General features: G+C 35.1%; 1 protein-coding gene across 4 annotated transcripts in view; it reads left to right on the top strand.

Annotated features, from left to right (window-relative positions):
• CEPT1 (choline/ethanolamine phosphotransferase 1) overlaps nt 1–20,652 on the top strand; it is a 46,697-nt gene that overhangs the window by 7,715 nt on the left and 18,330 nt on the right. For 2 of the 4 annotated variants that reach the window (XM_011948045.1, XM_011948048.1), the window contains exons 3-5: nt 993–1,400; nt 11,963–12,110; nt 13,710–13,851. In XM_011948045.1, coding sequence (XP_011803435.1) covers nt 1,062–1,400; nt 11,963–12,110; nt 13,710–13,851 — 629 coding nt within the window. In that variant the 5' untranslated portion in view covers nt 993–1,061. Of the gene's footprint in view, nt 1–987; nt 1,401–11,962; nt 12,111–13,709; nt 13,852–20,652 lie in introns of all 4 variants that reach the window. The other 2 variants (XM_011948047.1, XM_011948046.1) reach the window with 1 other exon arrangement.

Below are 20,652 nucleotides of genomic sequence, written 5' to 3'. Positions count from 1 at the left end.
AAAGAAAAGAAAATACTCTTGTATTTCCTCATGCTACTTGATTACTTATAATTGTTATCTCTAATCTTTTCTAAATGAAATACAAATACTTCAGGGATTAAACTCAAGGTCCTTTATCAGCAGTCATCACTTGACCCACTTTTACTTTTTTTCCTTGTACTTCTTCAGTTCATCAGGACACTCTGCTAATACATATATACTCTCTTAAAGTTAATTTTTTTCATTGTTTATCTCCACCGAGAATACCATCTATATTCGTTTTTACCGATAAGAAGTTTTATGTTTTGGTTTAGTTTAAACAGAAACCCTGTGTTTGTTTGAATACTATTTGGTTTAGTTTAAACAGAAACCCTCGTGTTTGTTTGACTACTACTTACCAGCTGTGTGATTTGGACAAGTTAATTAGCCTCACTGAGCCTTAGTTTATTTTTCTGTAAAAATGGGGATAATTAATAGTCCTTGCCTTCTAGGGTGGTTATGAGGATTAAAGGAGTTAGTATATAAAAAGTGCTTAAGTTTTGTAATATGAAGGGCATGCCCGACAAATGTTAGATATTACCATTAAATAAAAATCTAGTTTAAGACTCATTCAAGTCATTCCTCTGATACTAATACTGATTTGCTAGCCTTGAGACCTCAGTTTCCATATATGTGTAATGATGAGATGATTTCTAACATTTGTTGCATTATACAACTGAAAACTGTGTGAGATCGAAAAAGAATATGAGCTTCAAAGTCAGACAAGCTATCGGATAATAGGAAGTGTACTACTATTAAAGGCTCTTACTGTTTTTTGCTTAAAGTTGAGGTTATACACTTTCAATAAGAACTAGAACCAAAATCAGGTCCCTACTTTTCTGGTCCTGTTTGATACTTACTACTTTATTGACAATTTGATTTTTTTGTTTCCTTATTTGTTAATATTGGGATAAGATGTAAATAGTGGCTGACAAGTGTATTTTTTATTTTTATTTTTATTTTTTTTAGGTAAGCACCAGCCACAAAATCCTACAAAAGAAGTAAATTACTGTCTTTAAATATTAAAAAAAAAAACAAGATCCATGAGTGGGCATCGATCAACAAGGAAAAGATGTGGAGATTCTCACCCGGAGTCCCCAGTGGGCTTCGGGCATATGAGTACTACAGGATGTGTATTAAATAAATTGTTTCAGTTACCAACACCACCATTGTCAAGGCACCAACTAAAGCGGCTAGAAGAACACAGATATCAAAGTGCTGGACGGTCCCTGCTTGAGCCCTTAATGCAAGGGTATTGGGAATGGCTCGTTAGAAGAGTTCCCTCCTGGATTGCCCCAAATCTCATCACCATCATTGGACTGTCGATAAACATCTGTACAACTATTTTATTAGTCTTCTACTGCCCTACAGCTACAGAGCAGGTAAGAGTTTCTTAACAGATCTCAATATTTGCTGTATACCAAAAACATTGTAATTGGGATCTTGGGGTCATTTTAACCAAAGATGAAGTAATCTGACAGCTATCTGTCGACTATTTTAAAATATCACACACACTGTGATAAAGCTTATAAGTACAACCTACACACTTGCTTATTAGAAACCAGAAGCAAAGGGTAGACTGTGATCCTAGTAGTTAAATTAATGTTAGCAGGGATTAATATGTAAAATGTTCCCTTTAAAGTCACTAAATCTCAATTTTTTACAAAAAAGTTTTCCATTCTTTTAAATGGTAGAATAAAGTCTTAGCAAAAAAAAAAAACTGAGAAAAGTCTCTGGTGTTTAGTATGGCATGACTGTAAACTAGCCTTATCAAAAGGTTTTTTTTCCATTTTCGTGAGAAGTTTTAAATTACGTTTCTCTCTTCCTTTAAACATGTATGCCTGATGGACTTCAGGTATATGCCTTATTATTCTAACAATTGTGACAAAGGAAGTGTAAGAAAAAGTCAATATAATGTATTTCCTATTCCATGTCTTGCTCTGGCTACCATTAAGAAAGGATGCATGCTATTGCTTACAAAGACTCACACAAGCCTTCTCAGATCCAAGCCTCTCTTCCACTGTTACCCTCTATTACCCTCTGTACTCATTACTTGAAACCAAAACGAGAACTCTTTCTCAGAATAGATAATTGATATTTATTTCTTTGGTTGTAAAATGTCCTTACCAAAACATGAACTAAGCTAGTTAGGTAGATGAGAGAATTATAAGCATTTGTTCTGCCTGTATTAGTTAGACTGATCAGTTTCTGGTAATTCAAGACAACAGAAGGTAATTCTAACTAAACATGTCAGAGTGACTGAGCTAAATGAGACGATAATGGCCACAACGTTCCTTACCTTGTTTTAAGCTTGAAGTAATTTTTTTAAGTAATCTTCTAGATTATTTGTCCTTTGAGATAAAATTACCACCATTCAACCCTCTGTTCTTTTCTGTTTTCATCAATTTGTCTGTTGCCATAGGTTAAATTAAAAGTCATTAAAGTGAATGGCTATTGAGGGTCACAGTTACCCACAGAACATGTGATTTCTGTCATTTTCCAGGTTTTCGTTTCCCATCACCCTTAGTTCCTCTTTTACAAATACAGTCCATACAGATTTTATAGATGTAAAATCTGGTTTCTCCTCATCTTTCTCATCTTTTTTGTTTTTTGAGACAGGGTCTCCGTCTGTCACCCAGGCTGGAGTGCAGTGGCGCTGTGTTGGCTCACTGCAATTTCCTCCTCGGGGGTTTAAGCAATTCTCCTGCCTCAGCCTCCCAAGTAACTGGGATCACAGGCCCACGTACCACGCCTAGCTAATTTTTTTATTTGTAGTAAGAGACAGGGTTTCACCTTGCTGGTCAGGCTGGTCTGGAACTCCTGACCTCAGGTGATCCGCCAACCTTGGCCTCCCAAAGTGCTGGGATTACAGTGAGCAACCAATACAAAACCAGTGCATTATTTAAATGTGTCCTTGGATTCTTCATCACATATCCTTTAAATTGTTTCACTTGAGGCTTATCTGAGAATTTGACTGCCACTGCCAGAAGAGTTTGGTCCAAATCACACAAATCATTAGAGATACAGTAGAACAACAGGGAGGTGGGTTGATTCCAGTGGAAGACCTCCAGTACTAAACTAGTTCTAGGATGGGGATCAAGGAGTGAGAGCAGGTTCAAGGATAGTTCAGCCACTGATAGTCATTTATTGAACACCCCAGAGTATATCAGATAATGTGTTCCCCTATAATACTTTTTCTTGGCCTCTGTTCTTAAGTGATTTGGAATGTATGACTAACCCAGGAATTAGTTAAATCTTTAGGGAGACTTCCAGAATGGAAGCTCTTCTTTTCACTAGTTGTAATGGTTCACAATTGCTGCTAGGAGAATCAAGGCGGGGTATAACTGAGCTGCTGTTTGTTTCTCTGCAAAGGAAGGTAATGTCCTACAGTGGAGATACCTGGATGCATCTTCAGCTACAAGGTAGCTATCCTTATTAGGCTCAAAGCAGAATGCATTGAAATAGGTCTTTGTTGTTTTCTGTGACAAGCTGTTATTATCTCTGTGATCTTCAGTAAGATATGTACATTCTCTAAGTCACCTTCTTTAAATCTTATTTTGTGGTATGACGATCATACATTCAGAGTAACTAGCATATAATGTTCAAAATAGTAGATGGTTGTTGTTTCATTGATCAGAAGGATTAGGTATATAATCTGTTCTTCCACAGTCACCTTCCCATTCGTGATTTCCTCTAATAATACATAATATGTCCAGTCACAAATTCATCTAAGTCCTTATTTCTTTTATATTTTTCTTAATCATCATGTTGGAGTCAGAGAATTTCATAAATTTTATCACCCAGGGAAATTATCTTTCGTTATATCTCTGATTCTTTTGGGCCTTATGCCAGTGGATGATCATTAAGTTTCATGTCTACTTGTATAGTACTATGAACTTCCATTTATTTTTTATGTTACTAATTTTTTTTAATGTATTAGAGTTTCAGACACCAATCTTTCTGGTAGAAAGGAAGGTCATTATTATAATAGTTTAAGCTCAGTTTGTTTCTTTTCTTAGAAAAAGCAATCTTCCTAGTAGATAAGAAAATAAGTTAGTCTTTATTTTTCACATTCTTAAGGTAGAAATACAGACTTCTCTCTTTTTATATGGAGAGCCAAAATTTCCCCTTGATCTGTTGATTACTCAGACCCCTTAGATACAAATTTGGGCAAGGTAAAAATCAATGGTTTAGTCCTCATCACCAAAGACAGATAAAGGAAGTTGGTGTTAACCTGTATTATACCCTTAAAAACCAGAAATGCCATCACCAAAAAGAGTTCTGGCAAGTTTCAATATAACTTTTTGAAATATCGTGAGTTGTTTAAATGCTCATTTGTTTTGTTTTTATATTGCTAGTTTTAATGCTTTTGATTCACCTCACTAAAAAATAACTTGTTAGATTTTTTTTTGGCATAGAAAAGTGAAAAGAAAATTAAAATGGCACATTGACTGTAATTTCACTGTCCAGTTAACTTACGTTGACATTGAAAAGTGAAGGGGAAAATAATTACATAGTTAGAAAAATTCAAAGAGTGGCATAAAACAGAAAGTAAAATCTTCCCTATCTGCCTTTCCTTCCTATGCCTCACCCTAAGCCCTCTCCTCGAATGTAATAACGTTTAACAGTGTTTTTGTGTGACAAATCACACCCTAAATTTTATTGAATAGAAAAAGCAACATGTGGAACACACAGTACACCATTTAGAAATGTTTTAAAATATGCAAAATAAGCCTTTATTGTTTAGGATCGCATATATATGTAATCAAGTCTAAAGGCAAACATGGGAATAATAAAGACTAAATTCAGGTTAGTGGGTACTTTTAGGGGGAGATTGCATGATGGATTGGAGAGAGCTGTTCATGCTGCTTCAATTATGCTTTTTAAGCTGAGAGGTTTCTCAAGGGTGTCCATCATATTTTTAAAACTTTTTGTATGTTTGAAATAGTAATAAAACTCATATTGTACCTGCCCATATATATGCCCGCCAAAATCTTAGGAGTATTTTTTTCCTTTTAGATGACACATAATAATTATATATGAGGTACTGTGTTATATTTTAAAACACATATACAGTGTATAATGATCAGATCAGGGTAATTATATCTATCACCTCAAACATTTTTTTCTTTGTGTTAATATTCCAGATCCTCTCTTCTCACTTTTTGAAAATATGCAGTACATTATTGTTAGCTATATTCAGCCTACATTGCTGTAGAGCACTAGAACTTATTCCTCCTATATAGCTGTAACTTTGCGTCTGTTAAACAACCTGTCCCTATCCTCTCCTCCCCTCCTCCTTACCTCCTTACCTGTCCCAGCCTCCTGTAACCACAATTCTTCCCTTTACTTCTGTGAGCTTTTTTTTTTTTTTTTTTCGCTCCTGCGTATAAGAACTTGCGGTATTTATCTTTCTGTGCTAGATTTATTTCACTTAATATGGTGTCTTCCAGGCTCCTCTGTGTTGCTGGGAATAACAGGATTTCATTTTTCTTTATGGCTGAATAGTATTCCATTGTGTATATTTACCACATTCTTTATTCATTCCTTTGTTAATAGATGTTTAAGTTGATTCTATATCTTGGTTATTGTAAATAGTGCTGTAATAAACATGGGGGTGCAGATATCTCTTTGATATCCTGATTACCCTTCCTTTGGATCAGTATCCAGTAGTAGGATTGCTGGATCGTATGGTAAATCTTAGTTTCTTGAGAAATCTCCGTACTATTTTCCATAGTGGCTATATTAATTTACATTCTTGCCATCAGTGTATAAGAAAGAGCTCCCTTTTCTCTGCATCCTCACCAGGATCTGTTAATTTTATTTTTTTATAATAACCTTTGTAACTAAGGTAAGATAATACCTCATCGAAGATTTGATTTGGATTTCCCTGATTATTAATGATGTTGAGCATTTTTTCATATATTTGTTGGCATTTTTATGTCTTTTTTGAGAAATATTTGTTCAGATCATTTGCTCGTTTTTTGATTGGATGATTAGCTTTTTTGCTGTTGAGTTCTTTGTATATTCAAGGTAATATCCCTTGCCAGATGTATAATTTGCACATACTTACTCCCATTCCACAGGTTCACTCTTCACTCTATTGATTGATATGGAGAAGCTTTTTAGTTTGTTATAGTCTCGTTTGTCTACTTTAGGTTTTGGTTTTGTTTTTGTTTTTGAGACAGAGTTTCACACTTGTTGCCCAGGCTGGAGTGCAATGATCTCAGCTCACTGCAACCTCCGCCTGCCAGGTTCAAGTGGTTCTCCTGCCTCAACCTCCCAAGTAGCTGGGATTACAGGCGTACACCACCACACCTGGATAATTTTGTATTTTTAATAGAGATGGGGTTGGTCAGGCTAGTCTTGAATGCCTGACCTCAGATGATCCACCTGCCTCCGCTTTCCAGAGTGCTAGAATTACAGGTGTGAGCCACTGTGCCCTGCTGTGTCTACTTTAATTTTTCTTGCCTGTGCTTTTGAGATCTTAGCCATAATATCTTTGCCTAGACCGATGTACTGAAGCATTTCCCCTGTGTTTTTTCTAGTAGTTTTATGCTACTAGGTCTTACATTTATGTCTTTAATCCATTTGAGTTGATTTTTGAATATAGTGAGAGCTAGGAGTCTAGTTTCATTTTTCTGCATGTGGATATTCAATTTTCCCAGCACCATTTATTTATCCTTTCCCCACTATATGTTCCTGGCATCTTTGTCAAAAATCAGTTGGCTGTAAATACGTAGATTTATTTCTGGGTTCTCATTTCTCTGGGTCTGTGTGTCTTTTTATACCAATACCATGCTGTTGTGATTACTATAGCTTTTTATTATATTTTGAAGTCAAGTAGTGTGATGCCTCCAGCTTTGTTCTTTTTGCTCTAGATTGTTTTGGTTATTCTGGGGTTTTTGTGATTCCATACACATTTTAGAATTTTTTTTTCTGTTTCTGTGAAGAATGTCATTGGTATTTTGATAGGGATTAGCGTTGAATCTATAGATTGCTTTGGGTAGTATGGCCATTTTGACAATATTAATTCATGGACATGGGATGTCTTTTCATTTTGTGTGTGTCCTCTTCAGTTTCTTTCATTAGTGCTTAGTAGTTTTCATTGTAGATATCTTTCAACTCCTTGGTTAAATTTATTCCCAAGTATTGTGTTATATTGTATTGTATTGTATTGTATTGAGCTGTTGTTAATGGAGTTACCTTCTTGATTTTTTTCCAGCTAGTTTGTTATTGGTGTATGGAAATGCTACTGCTTTTGTATGTTGATGTTGTATCTTGCATATTTACCGAATTTAACAATTCTATGCGTTTTTTGATGCAGTCTTTAAGTTTTCCATATATAAGGTCATGTCATCTGCAAAGAGGGACAGTTTTGACTTCCTCTTTTCTAATGTGAATGCCCTTTGTTTCTTTCTCTTGTTTAATTACTCTGGCTGGGACTTCCAGTACTATGTTGATTGTGGAAAGTGGGCATCCTTGTCTGGTTCTAGTTCTTAGAGGAAAAGCTTTGACCATTTCCCCATTCAGTATGATGTTAGCTGTTGGCATGTCATATATGGTCCTTGTTGTGTTGAGGTGTGTTTCTTGTATGCATAATTTGTGGTGATGTTTTATCTTGAAGAGATGTTGAGTTTTATCAAATGCTTTTTCTGAGCCTATTGAGTTCTTCGTTCTGTTGATGTGATGTGTCACATTTATTGATTTGCATACGTTGTACCATCCTTATATCCCTGAGTTAAATCCCACTTCATCAAGGTGAATAATCTTTTTAATGTGCCGTTGGATTTGGTTTGCTAGTAGTTTCTTGAGGATTTTTGTATCTGTGTTTATCAGTAATACTGGCTTGTAGTTTTTTTCTTTTATTGCATCCTTGTCTACTTTTGATAACAGGGTAATGCTGGTTTCATAGAATGAATTAGGAAGAATTTTCTCTCCAATATTTTGGAATAGTTTTAGAAGAATTGGTGTAGTTCTTTAAAAGTTTGGTAGAATTCAGCAGTAAAGGCATTTGGTCCTGAGTTTTTCTTTGTTGAAAAACATTTTAATATTTATTCAATCTTGTTATTTGTTATTAGTCTGTTAAGGTTTTCTATTTCTTTTAGTTCAATCTTTATAGGTTATACGTGTCTAAAAGTGTATCTCCTTCCTCTAGGTTTTCCAGTTTCTTGGCATATAGTTGTTCATGACAACCTCTAATGATGTTTTATATTTCTGTGGTATCAGTTGTAATGCCTCTTTTTTTGTCTCTAATTTTATTTATTTGGGTCTTCTCTCTCTTTTTCTTTGTTAATCATAGCTAATAATTGGTCAATTTTATTTCTTTTCGAAAAACCAACTTTTCATTTTGTTTATCATTTGTGTGTGTGTATATATATACACACAATATATATGAGGCACATGTCATGTGTGTCATATATGTATATATACATATATATGACATATATATTCACCTTTTTTGGGGTTTTTTTTTTTTTTGAGACAGAGTTTCACTCTTGTTGCCCAGGCTGGAGTGCGGTGGCACTGCAGCCTCCTCCTCACCCGGGAGGCGATTCTCCTGCCTCAGCCTCCCCAGTAGCTGGAATTACAGGCATGTGCTACCACACCCGGCTAATTTTGTATTTTTAGTAGAGACGGGGTTTCATCATGTTGGTCATGCTGGTCTCGAACTCCCTACCTTGGGTGATCCGCCCACCTCTGCCTCCCAAAGTGCTGGGATTACAGGCGTGAGCCACCACACCTGACCAGATACTCATGTACATATATACACACATATACACATATATGTGTATGTATATATATTCTATTTCATTTCGCTCTGATCTTCTAATTTTGGATTTGATTTGTTCTTGCTTTTCTGGTTCTTTGAGGTGCATTATTATGTTGTTTAATTGCAATCTTTCTACTTTTTTGATGTGGGCATTTATTTTGCTTTATTCTTTCCTCTTAGTACTTCTTTTGCTGTGTCTCGTAGGTTTTGGTATTTTGTGCTTCTGTTTTTATTTTTTTCAAAAAATGTTTTACTTCTTAATTTCTTCATAGATTCATTGGTCATTCAGGAGCATGTTGGTTAATTTTCATGTATTTGTACAGTTTGCAAAGTTCCTCTTGTTTTTGATTTCTAGTTTTATTCCGTTGTAGTTTCAAAAGACACTTGAAATGACCCCAACACAAATATTTAAAAATTTGTTGAGACTTGTTTTGTAGCCTCACACATGGTTTGTCCTGGAGAATGTTTCATGTGCTGATGAGAAGAATGTGTATTCTGCAGCTATGGAATGAAATGTTCTGTAAATGTCTGTTAGGTTCATTTAGTCTATAGTGCCGTGTAAGTTCAATGTTACTTTGTTGGTCTTCTGTTTAAATCAGGGGTGTCTAATCTTTTGGCTTCCCTGAACCACACTGGAAGAAGAATTATCTTGGGCCACACATAAAACACTAACAATAGCTCATGAGCGGGAAAAAAAAAAATCTTACAGTGTTTTAAGAAACTTTACAAATTTATGTTGGGCTGCATTCAAAGCTGTCCTTGGCTGCGTGCAGCCCATGTGCCACAGCTTGGACAAACTTAGTTTAGATGATCTGTCCAGTGCTGAAAGTGGGGTAACATTTAATGGTTTTTTTGATGTATCCTCCCAGAACAAGAAAAGCATTACTCTTGTACTAGCATGTGCATATATTTGTGTGTGTGTAAAATCTTCATTTCTGTTTCAAAAGTTTAGTAAAACCGTATGTTTCTTGGAATTTTTTACCTGAGTTGACTCACATAACATCTCTGCAAGATTTTATAAGTTGGTTAATTGCTACATTGTGATAAGATTATTTGTTTATGTCAGTTCTTTCCCATACACTTATCAGGGCATAATGAGTTCTGACTGATGTGTGAGTTCCTTCATTCATTCAATATCTCCCCCAGGGTCTTACGGCAACTGGGATCATATTTATTCCTGAATTAGAAGGCTTTCTTCTTAAAATACTTCTGAGAAGTATAAAATAATGTGAGCAAGGAAGAAGTATATAAATATTAGTGTATCATTGTGCAGATTCACAGGAAGAAAGGAAAATCCAAAGTCAGGAAAACTTTTTATGTCTGTGATTGTTATTTTACTATTTCCTAGGATTGTGTATATACTAGTTATCTTTGTTCCTGAGCAACACTTTGCACCATTAAAATCTTAAGCTTGGACCCCAACAAGCCCCTAGATTTCTTGTCCCCTAAAGCAGAAGTATTCAGCAGAATTTTCTGATGATGGGCATGTTCTATGTCTGAGGTCCAGTATAGTAGCCATAGCCACGTATGGCTATTGAGCATTCAGAATGTACCTAGTGTAACTGAGGAACTGAATTTTTAATATTCTTTAATATTAATTAATTTCAAATAGTCACAGATGACTGATGGTTGCTGTACAAGGTAGTGCAGCTCTAGAGAATTACTGGATTCCTTTAGGAGCAAGAAGCAGTAGACCCAAAGTCTGGAAGACAGAGTTCTTAGTCATACAGGATTAATTACTTAGTTCAGTGTGCTTGCATGTAAAGTATGGTTCCATAACCACATTTATTGCTTTCGGGGTTTATAACGCTGGCTTAGTGGAGGTATGTACTAGGTCCTTTGGATAATCTCAGTGTCTTAACAGAACTCAAAAAAGGTTTGTGAAAAGATTCTTACGTTTTAAAAACTGGTCTCTGTTGGAGAGATCTAAATATATCTCTATCAGAAACTCCTTTGCAGTACAGAATATACTGAATGTTATTTGCATCTCTGAGTGTTTAATATTCACAGTGTAACTTGATAACCAATATACAGTAAAATACCTTGTGATTATAAAAAATATTTTATAACCTGGAAAGGGGAAAGTAATGAAAAGTGATACCATATACTCTTCTACATTCTCAAGGATAAGACAAATAGGACCTCTTCTTTTTGAATATACAACATTTAAATTCAATACCAGGCCAGGTGCAGTGGCTCACGCCTGTAATCCCAAAACTTTGGGAGGCTGAGGCAGGTGGATCACTTGAGGTCAGGAGTTCGAGATCAGCCTGGCCAACATGGCAAAACCCCGTCTCTACTAAAAAAAATAATGAAATAAAAAATTAGCCGGGCCTCGTGGCACATGCCTATAATCCAGCTACTAGGGAGGGTGAGGCAGGAGAATCTCTTGAACCCAGGAGGCGGAGATTGTAATAAGCCAAGACTGCACCACTACACTCCAGCCTGGGTGACAGAGCAAGACTCCGTCTCTAATTAATTAATTAATTAATTCAATACCAGCAGTTCAGTTTCTGTTTGGGGAAAAAAGAAGCCATTCCTTGAAAATGTGACTGTGGATTTGAAAAATAGTATTCTGAGCACTCTGTGCACTGGATATCATGCACTAGTGTTATTTTATGCCCCATTGAAGAGATATGTTTAAAAATGTTACAAACTCAAATTTGGAAAATGGCAGCACATTATGTCCCCCTCTTGAATATGCACAGGATGTATTAGCAATATTAAGGACTAGAGGAAGTCCTATAGTAAAGAAATTCATTTAACATTGTTTAGTGTTTAACCCAGTGTGTTTCCCATATGAGCTTAGCATGGCATTTTTCATGTAATACCTGCAAACATTTTGAAGAGTACGGTTTTGGAAAAAATTCAGTAATTGACCCTTCTAATCTAAACATTGAGAAGAATCTTATGGAAGACACCTAGTCCAATCTCTTATGGGATTTCTGTAATCTCCCTGGTAAGTTGTTATCTAGCATCTGCTTGAACACCTCTAAATGCAGGAAATTTAATTCTTTTACAATCCTGATTGTTTCAGTGAGTTCTTCATTATGTAGCACTTGGATCTTCTCTCCCATAGCTTCCAACTAGCTTTCTAATCTGCTGGTAAAAATGTATTAGTCAAACATGGTAACTGTGTGTCTGAATATTCTTGCCTTTCTTATTTCACAGGCACCTCTGTGGGCATATATTGCTTGTGCCTGTGGCCTTTTCATTTACCAGTCTTTGGATGCTATTGATGGGAAACAGGCAAGAAGAACCAATAGTAGTTCTCCTCTGGGAGAACTTTTTGATCATGGTTGTGATTCACTATCAACAGGTATTGTTGATTTTTTTAATGTTGTTGATTATTAACAATGATTAAACCAATGCGATAAACAGTGTTAGAATATATGTTTAGTCATGGAAATAAGTAATTTTGTATTAAATTTTAGTATTTCTCAAAAGACTATGAACCTAGTTAATATTTGTTCATTATTGGTAGTGTTAGGAAATTTAGAAATTAAGTTAATTTCTGCGTGTTATTTTTAGCCCCAAATATTGTTTTGGCATCTTTTGTTTTTAAAAGCTTGGGGCATAATTGTCATCATCAAAACTAGACGGTGATGGGAGACTAGTTAGGTAATTTGTGGTCTTCGTATATTTAAGTGAATGTTATATAGACATTCAGAATTACGTTAATAGACTTGGATTATAACTATGTCATGAGAAGCTTAAAGACTATGACAAATTAGGAGTATCATTAATATTGCATTGTGTACTGGAAATTTGCTAAGAGAGTACATTTTAGGCGCTTTTACCACTGGAGAAAAAAGATAACTATGGGACATGATGGATAGGTTAATTTGTTTAACTATAGTAATCATTTATATGTATGGCATGTATTACACCTCATATACAATTTTTAAAAGAAATACTAAAGTGCTAGCAATAACTGAGTTACTCTATTTGGATTATAAGTGATATCTCTTTATTTGCACTGTTTTGCAAGTTTTTAAAATAATAGTTTATTATGTTTTTAGAGGGGAAAAAGACACTTAAAAACTAAATGACAGTTTTTCAACTAGTCTTTCTGACAGGAACTCATCCCTCCCCTCTTTTATTTTTATTTTATTTAGTTCCTCAATTATTTTCTTGTTTGGCATGGCACTTAAAATATTTAAAAAGAAACAAACAAAAACCCCTTATAGTTTTAACTCCTGAATCCAGATTTGCAGGTATAGGTGCATGTCAAAATCATCGCTTCATTGTATCCCAACAGCAGCTTATTTAGTAGAGGATGAGAAGCAATTAAGCTCATACAATTTTTTAAGAATCAAATCAAGAAATACTCAGAACTTCTGTTGAATAAATGGTAGTTGGCTGTCTTGAAAGGTAACAACCAGCTGACTGCAGGATGGCAGGCTTCCTATTATTTATCTTAAATTGCAGTCATTTTTGCGTTGTAGTTTGAGTTCTAGAGTTTTACAGGAAGTCTTTTTCTATGTATGTCACCCATAACAATATCTGTTTAAAAAAAAAAGACAGTTATCAATCTGAAGCAAGTAAGTAGGTCCATCTGGGGATTATATAGCCCCTTTGTTTTTCTTTCTTTTTGGCTGTCTGCCTTGTAATGTTTTGCTGATCGTTAGTACTGGTGTGTCTCAGTCAGGAAAGTGCCCAAAGAAATGCTGAAGTTATTTTAGTTGCCTTCAAGAACTTTGCCTCCACTAAGTGATTTGGTTAAAAAAAAAGAAAGATTGAAATTATGGGGTAAGAGACTATGTAACAGATTATATCCTACTTTTCTGTTACCATAGATTACTGAGAGAAGATAGTGCGTTTACAACATATGTTTTTTGTCTCATCTAAAATCATTTCCAGCTCACTTGTTTGCTATTCATATTATTTGGTTTTCATTGTGATCTTTCTTCTGCAGTTTTTGTGGTTCTTGGAACTTGTATTGCAGTGCAGCTGGGGACAAACCCTGATTGGATGTTTTTTTGTTGTTTTGCTGGGACATTTATGTTCTATTGTGCACACTGGCAAACGTATGTTTCTGGAACATTGCGATTTGGAATGTAAGTAATACTTAATGGTAATTATTGTTTTCTCTTTCACGTATGGAGAATGTTGCCTTATAAGTATTTGAGTATTAGAAATTGATCAAATCACTAAGTTAGTTTAATAAATTTAAAAAAATTTTAAGCTTCATTATTATAGCTATTTCCTAATAGTCTCTGCATATGCCCCTCTTTTATACCTTTTTAAAAGGAGATAATCAGAACCTCCCAGCCAGTATTTTAAAAGCAATACAAAAAGCAGTAGCCCCTCATTGTTGTCTTTCCCACAGAAAAATTCACTTTTTTCCCCACCATTATTTACCTTAATTCCATTTTTATTTTGACATAAAATGCGTTTCCAGGAAAAAGAAGATAGTTTCTGAGAGCAGTGCCCTAATCCAATCTTAATTTTTAGTGTTTCTACTATTTTCAAAAATGACAGAATTTATAATATCTGGATTTCACATAGTTTGTGTTTCATTGGTTATTATCTCACAGTTCACTTTCAATACCTATTTTGAAAGCTTATTTATCAGTCAACCCTAATGTATTCTCTTTCCCTTTCAAATAATACAGCATTAACCATATGGTGTGGGAACTGAAGGAAGGAAAGAAAATTAACCACGGAAGTAGGAGAAGAGTAAATAGTGTTTTTAGTAGTGATTTGATATCACAGCTTTCTGTCTTCCAGTCTTGGAATTTCCTTCATGATGTTATCCTGTGATGAAGTGTGTATTTAGAGAACTGTAAACAGCTCCATATGGTTGGATGATAAGATGCCTGCCTGTAGGGGAGTGGCAGGAGATAAGGCTGGAGAAGATCCAGAAAATCAAGGTCCTTCTGTGCTCTGCCGAGAAATATGAGCTTTTATCCTGAATCTGCAGGGACCTTTTGCAGGACCTAAAGCAGGGAAATGACAAAAGTGCCTTTTAGAAAGATCAATCTGGCAGTAAGGCAGAGGGTAAATTGTAGTAGGCTGTGACAGAAGCAAGGAGACCCATTAGAGGAAGCATGCATGAACACAATGGCAGTGCTATTGCAGAGCAAGGAATAAATTGGAGAGAGACTTAAGAGGTAGAAACTATAGGACACAATATATATTTGGATGTGGGGAATGAATGAGAGGGCAGAGACTGAAATGACTCCTAGTTCCCTTCCTTGGGTGGCTGGATGAAAGTAGAAAAAGGCACTACAGGAAGAGGAACCTATTTAAAGAGAACAGTCTACCCAGAAACATATGTGAGGAATTTTAGACATCCAAATAAAATGAGAACAGGAGAAAACTTAGAGAGCAAGCTTAGAAAGAAGCCCATGAAATTTATTGAACAGCCAGAGTAGTAGGAGGTGTACTGGAATGTAAAGCCAGAAGGATGCATTTCACAAAAGAACATTGCTAAATGCTGCCAAGACTCAAAATGAGGACAGAAGAGTGTACATTGAATTTGGCAGTGTGAGCTATTCATAGTAATTTCTGTGTAATGGTGGAGTAGAAGCCAGACCACAGGGGATAAGAAGTGAATGGAATGAATAAATATTCTACTATTTATTACACATTATATAAGATTACTTATAAAATGTGTGACTGTGATGTGAAGGAGAGAAGCATTGGTTAGAGGAGAGAATATGGGCTCAAAGGAAGGAGGGTCTTGTATTTTTATGAGAAAATTTTGAGCATTCAGAAGAAATCTGCTAGATAAGAGATTGAAGATAATGAATAAAAAGAGAGGGCATGATTTATAGAACAATAGCCAAAGATTTAGGACCAAAGGAATTCTAGGGTAAAAGGCAGAGGCATTAAATAGGAGGAAACTCTGCCGCTGACACTAGAATGCTTGCAAGGCTAGGGTGGGGGTGTGGGGACAGGGAAACACTAGATAGTTTGAATTTAATATATGAGCTTAAGTATTAGTATTACAAGGGATTGGTTTTAATTTGGGAAATTGTATCCAATTTTCAGAAATTCTACATTTGCATTAAAGCAGCACCAAATTTGTTTTTTAAGTTAAAAGCAGGCTATAATGTTCATAGAAATGTGCTATGGCCAGGCACAGTGGCTCATGCCTTTAATTCCAGCATTCGGGGAGCCAGAGGAAAGAGGATCACTTGATCCCAGGATTTCAAGACCAGCCTGAGCAGTGTAGACCTGGTCTCTACAAAAAATTTTTTTAAAAATTAGCCAAGTATGGTGGCGCTTGCCTGTGGGAGGATCACTTGTGCCCTGGAAGCAGAGGTTGCAGTGAGCTGAGATTACACCACTGCCCTCTATCCAGCCTGGGCAACAGAGCAAGAGGCAACAGAGCAAAAACCTGTCTCAAAAGAAAAAAGAAATATAGGCTAAGTGCTCTACATTAGGGAGCCATTTATCAAAATAACAATGTAATGGAGGCATATAGAATAGAGATATACATATAGATACATAGAATCTATCGAATACATGTAGATATCCCTAAAGACTTATCAAAGTTTGTATACATGGAGGAGAAAGTCAAAATTTATTTTGCTTAATAAGGAGGGAACAAGGTCAGCTCTGAAATGTAGTTTGAGTAAAGAAATTTTTTAAAATCCCTTGCATTTTCTTACTCTTTTCTAGAGAAAGTGAAAGCAACTTTAAGTATCTTAGGAATCTTATTTTTAAACATGTTTATTTATTTGAATTGTTTTATTTTAATGTTTACATACGTAAGTGAAAGGAATAATGAGAATTTCTTTTTTATTTATAATTTAGGTTGTTATACTTTTAATAACTTCATAAAATAGAATGTTTACCAGATAAGAATTTTTTGTTCCTTAGCCTCTTTAATATTACTGTTTTTAATTGTTATTAAGTTTGCTTATAGTATCTTGAACAAAAATAGTCACGGGATTTTAATTCATCTGTGACTAAATAATTCTCATTAAAGTCTAGCATTTGGAGAAAGTAAATGTGCTTTGGATACATCTTCCCTGAAATTATGAGCTACGTCTTCCAACAGTTTGCTCTGATCACAGCTTAAAGCTGCCTTGCACAGAGAATATTAGTACCTATCATGTCTATACAGACTCCTGTTCTCACAGTGCCCCTGGATTGAGCAAGTAAAGATCTTAAAGAGATGACTAGCCTGGATATGAAAGACTGGGGAGGAAAATGGGGTTAGAGGCTAGAATTTCATGGGAGGATTGGGTTGTAGAAGATAAATATGAATTGAAGCTCATTTATCAACATTTGCAAAATACTCTTTAAGTTATTTATGGATTATACTGAGTGGGAGAGTTCACATTTTCTCCCTTAAGGCCTAAACTATCTATATTAGGATTTTTTTGTTTTTTTTCGTTTTGCTTTGTTTTGTTTTTGAGACGGAGTCTTGCTCTGTTGCCCAGGCTGGAGTTTAGTGGCACAACCTCAGCTGACTGCAACCTCGGCCTCCCAGGTTCAAGCAATTCTCCTACAGGTGCGTGCCGTCACCACACCCAGCTAATTTTTTGTATTTTTAGTGGAGACGGGGTTTCACCGTGTTAGCCAGGACAGTCTCGATCTCCTGACCGTGTGATTCGCCCGCCTTGGCCTCCCAAAGTGCTGGGATTAGGTGTGAGCCACGTGTCTGGCCTGTATTAGGTATCTTTAAGTATATAACTTGTAGACATATATATAGAATCATTTCTATAAATTAAATGCTTAGAAATCTTAATCAATCTTTAATAAAACTATACTTATGTAAAACATCGGTCTTAAAAAAAAATCTGTGCTATAAAGGCAGAACTCATTTAAATTATTTCAGGAGCAAAATACTCTTCAATTATTTTTTCCAAGACAAAAAAATAATAATTTGTACTTGGGCCAATATATGTTGGCTCAAATGTTAATCTCTGTTATCTTTTTTATATATCAGCTTGGGCAAGGCTCATAACTTTCATGGGCCTCATTTCCTAATTTGTAAAATAAGCTTTAGATTAGATGATCTATGAGGTTCTTTCTGTTTATAAGGTCTGTGAGTCTACTAATTCTACACAGATATTATTACAAGTGTACTTATTTATAATTACAGTAGGCAGAGTGTTGATTTTTGCTTTTATTACATTTTTCAGCTCATGCTTCTAAAGTTTCACATTTACATTAGCTAAAAACCCGTCACCAAATGTTTATTTCTATGTAAGTAAGTAGCTTCCCATTCTTTCTTTTCTATAGTTAAATGAAAAAAGTTAATAGGTTATGTATTCCACTGGGTTGTCTGACAAATTTAGTTCATCTTTTTGTCCAGGTAATTTTTAAAGAATAATTATTTGAAGACCTCTTGATAATAAAGAACTGTTATTTGTTAATGTATAATCCACTTTGTATGGATTCAGAATTGTGAAACTTTCTAATCCCTACATAGAATCTATTTATCTTTAAATGTCTAATACTTAACATATGAATTATTAAATACCAGAGATTTTCCTTCCAGTTTCCAATTTCCCTGTGTAGCTTTTTTTCAGCAATGGTTTGTTCATTTGGGCCTCAGCTCTGTTCGTTTAATTTTATCAGTTGCCATAGATGATGTCCTAAAACAACCATTTGTATTAATGTAAAACCTAGATTGCAATCTGGCCTCTCAGATCACCAGATAAAATCATGGACATCTATCTATCTCACTAGCATTCCTCGGTTCTTAATTTTTATTTAAGTAGTTTTTATTTGAAGCTTAGTCTATACTGCTACTTTTTTGTGTGTTATTATCTGTGTTTCCAAACTTTTTAAGTGATTGAACTGGATGTTTTACCTATTTTTATCACTAGTAAACTAATCCAATGTAGTAGAGTATTATAATGCTGGTATGGAATTAGGGAAGAGAAAGAAGAAAAAGGAAAACTTCTGGACTAGAGATTATCAGGAAATAGGATAAGGAGATGGCCAATTTAGTTTTTGCTCTAACCATATCCAAATAGAAGTTACTCTTGATTAGATTCTTTCCCACTTACTCTTTCCACATATATGCTAGTTTTTTTTGAGATGGTAGAGGTAGGAGTGTGGTGAGGCTTGGGACAAGGAAGGAGCATAAGACGGATTAGTGGTTTTTCAAAATGTACATTGGGACTTCTAAGAAGAATTCCTATATACAGGGAAGTCTAGATCAGTTCTGGTGCTAAAGGGATTTATGTCGTAGTGTAATTATTTGGCAAGTAATATTCACCACTCCTAGGTAATTAGAGTTGATACTGTGTTTTTAGTATTAGTGTTTCCAGCTGCCTACTTAAAAGTCAATTTTTCAGTATATTACAGTTTTAATTTTTTTAACTTTTCTTCTATCTTGATTTGGATAAGAACTATGTATGTTTGTATAAGGATAGTATAGTACTGTATAAATTGTATCATTCCATCTTTAGGTGTCTTTGTGAGAAGAATGCTACTTTTTAAATCTATTTTTGTTACCTGTGTTAGTAGGGCTCTTTAGCAAAAGTTCCGAGTAAAGTTATTTTGAAATGTTTGTTTCCTTATGCATAGATTCGATGTTACAGAGTCCCAGATCATAATTATAATATGCCAGCTTCTCACAGGAACCCTGGGGCCGTGGTTCTGGAACTTCACGGTAACTGCTAGAATATTCATGCTATCTGATGTACAATGGTGTGAACTCAATAAAGACAGCACCTTTGTCATGCACAGAATAATTAAAACATGAAAAATCAAAAGTCTTCCTGTTGGTATGTCACAAACAGGTTATTAGAAAACATAATTTTAATATATAATATTAGGGCAATAAAAATCCACCCTATTAAATAAAATTTTTAAAAAGTGGTATTTCTGGTGATTTGATGCTAAAGCCAATTCTCCCATTTGCCTATTGTGCCTAAAATTTTTATTCTATATACTGTTTTTTAAAACAAATACCTTTCCACCAGTAAATAGAATTTTTTTTATATTTCTATTTTGAAAACAGAATAAAGCAAGCAGAGTTTTTCTTAGGTAAGGAAGTTGAGATGATCCTATATTAATGTAGGAAAGATTCTGCTTGTTCTGTTAACTTCTTTAGCATATACTTTAAGCAGTCTAGTACTAGTTCTTCTGCTTGTCTTTGCAGCAGTCTTGGTGTTGTATAATATTTATGCTGGAAGCTATTCTGATTTCTGTTTGTTTTGCTTAATGTTTTTCACTCTTAGTTGTGCTTTTGAAACTAAATATCCTTAGCTTTTCATGTTACTATAGTCATTCTTTGAATACTTTCCTTTTTTGTTTTTTTTTTTCTTTTCAGTAAATACATATGCCTCTAATGTACTGCTAAAAGTAATATATCTTTTTCCTCTTTTTTTTTTAATTGAGATAGAGTCTCATTCTGTCACCCAGGCAGGAGTGCAGTGGCACAGTCATAGCTCACTGCAGCCTTGAAACTCCTGGACTGAAGTGCTCCTCCCACCTCACCTTTCTGCACCATCACACCTGGCCAATTTTTTAACTTTTTTTTGTAGAGACACATCTTGCTGTGTTGCCTAGGATGGTCTTGAACTTCTGGCCTAAAGCATTCCTCCCACCTCAGCCTTCCAAAGCACTGGAACTATAGGCGTGAGCCACAGCATTCACCCTTCTTTCTCTTCTTATAACTGCAATTTTGACCTTATGACTTTTAAAGACATTGTTAGGAAATGTTTTCCCAGTAAGATAGTCCAGAATCATTCGCACTTTAGCATAAGAAAAATTACGGCTTAGATTCAATTTATTTGGTAGTTCAGAGAATGTTGGAGAACTGTTCATATGAAAACCTGACAGATAATTATATCAGTGCAAGGGTTCATTAGGTTTCCTACATTAGGTCTCCTGCCCTGAAAAAAAACAAGAATTGTAAAAATTTTAATATTGCTTCAATAATA

Source organism: Colobus angolensis, unplaced genomic scaffold (genome assembly GCF_000951035.1).
Source record: "Colobus angolensis palliatus isolate OR3802 unplaced genomic scaffold, Cang.pa_1.0 Scaffold273, whole genome shotgun sequence".
In the NCBI taxonomy this organism is placed as follows: domain Eukaryota; kingdom Metazoa; phylum Chordata; class Mammalia; order Primates; family Cercopithecidae; genus Colobus; species Colobus angolensis.
The sequence above is the reverse complement of the archived record's forward strand: the minus strand, read 5'-3'. Positions and strand labels throughout refer to the sequence as shown.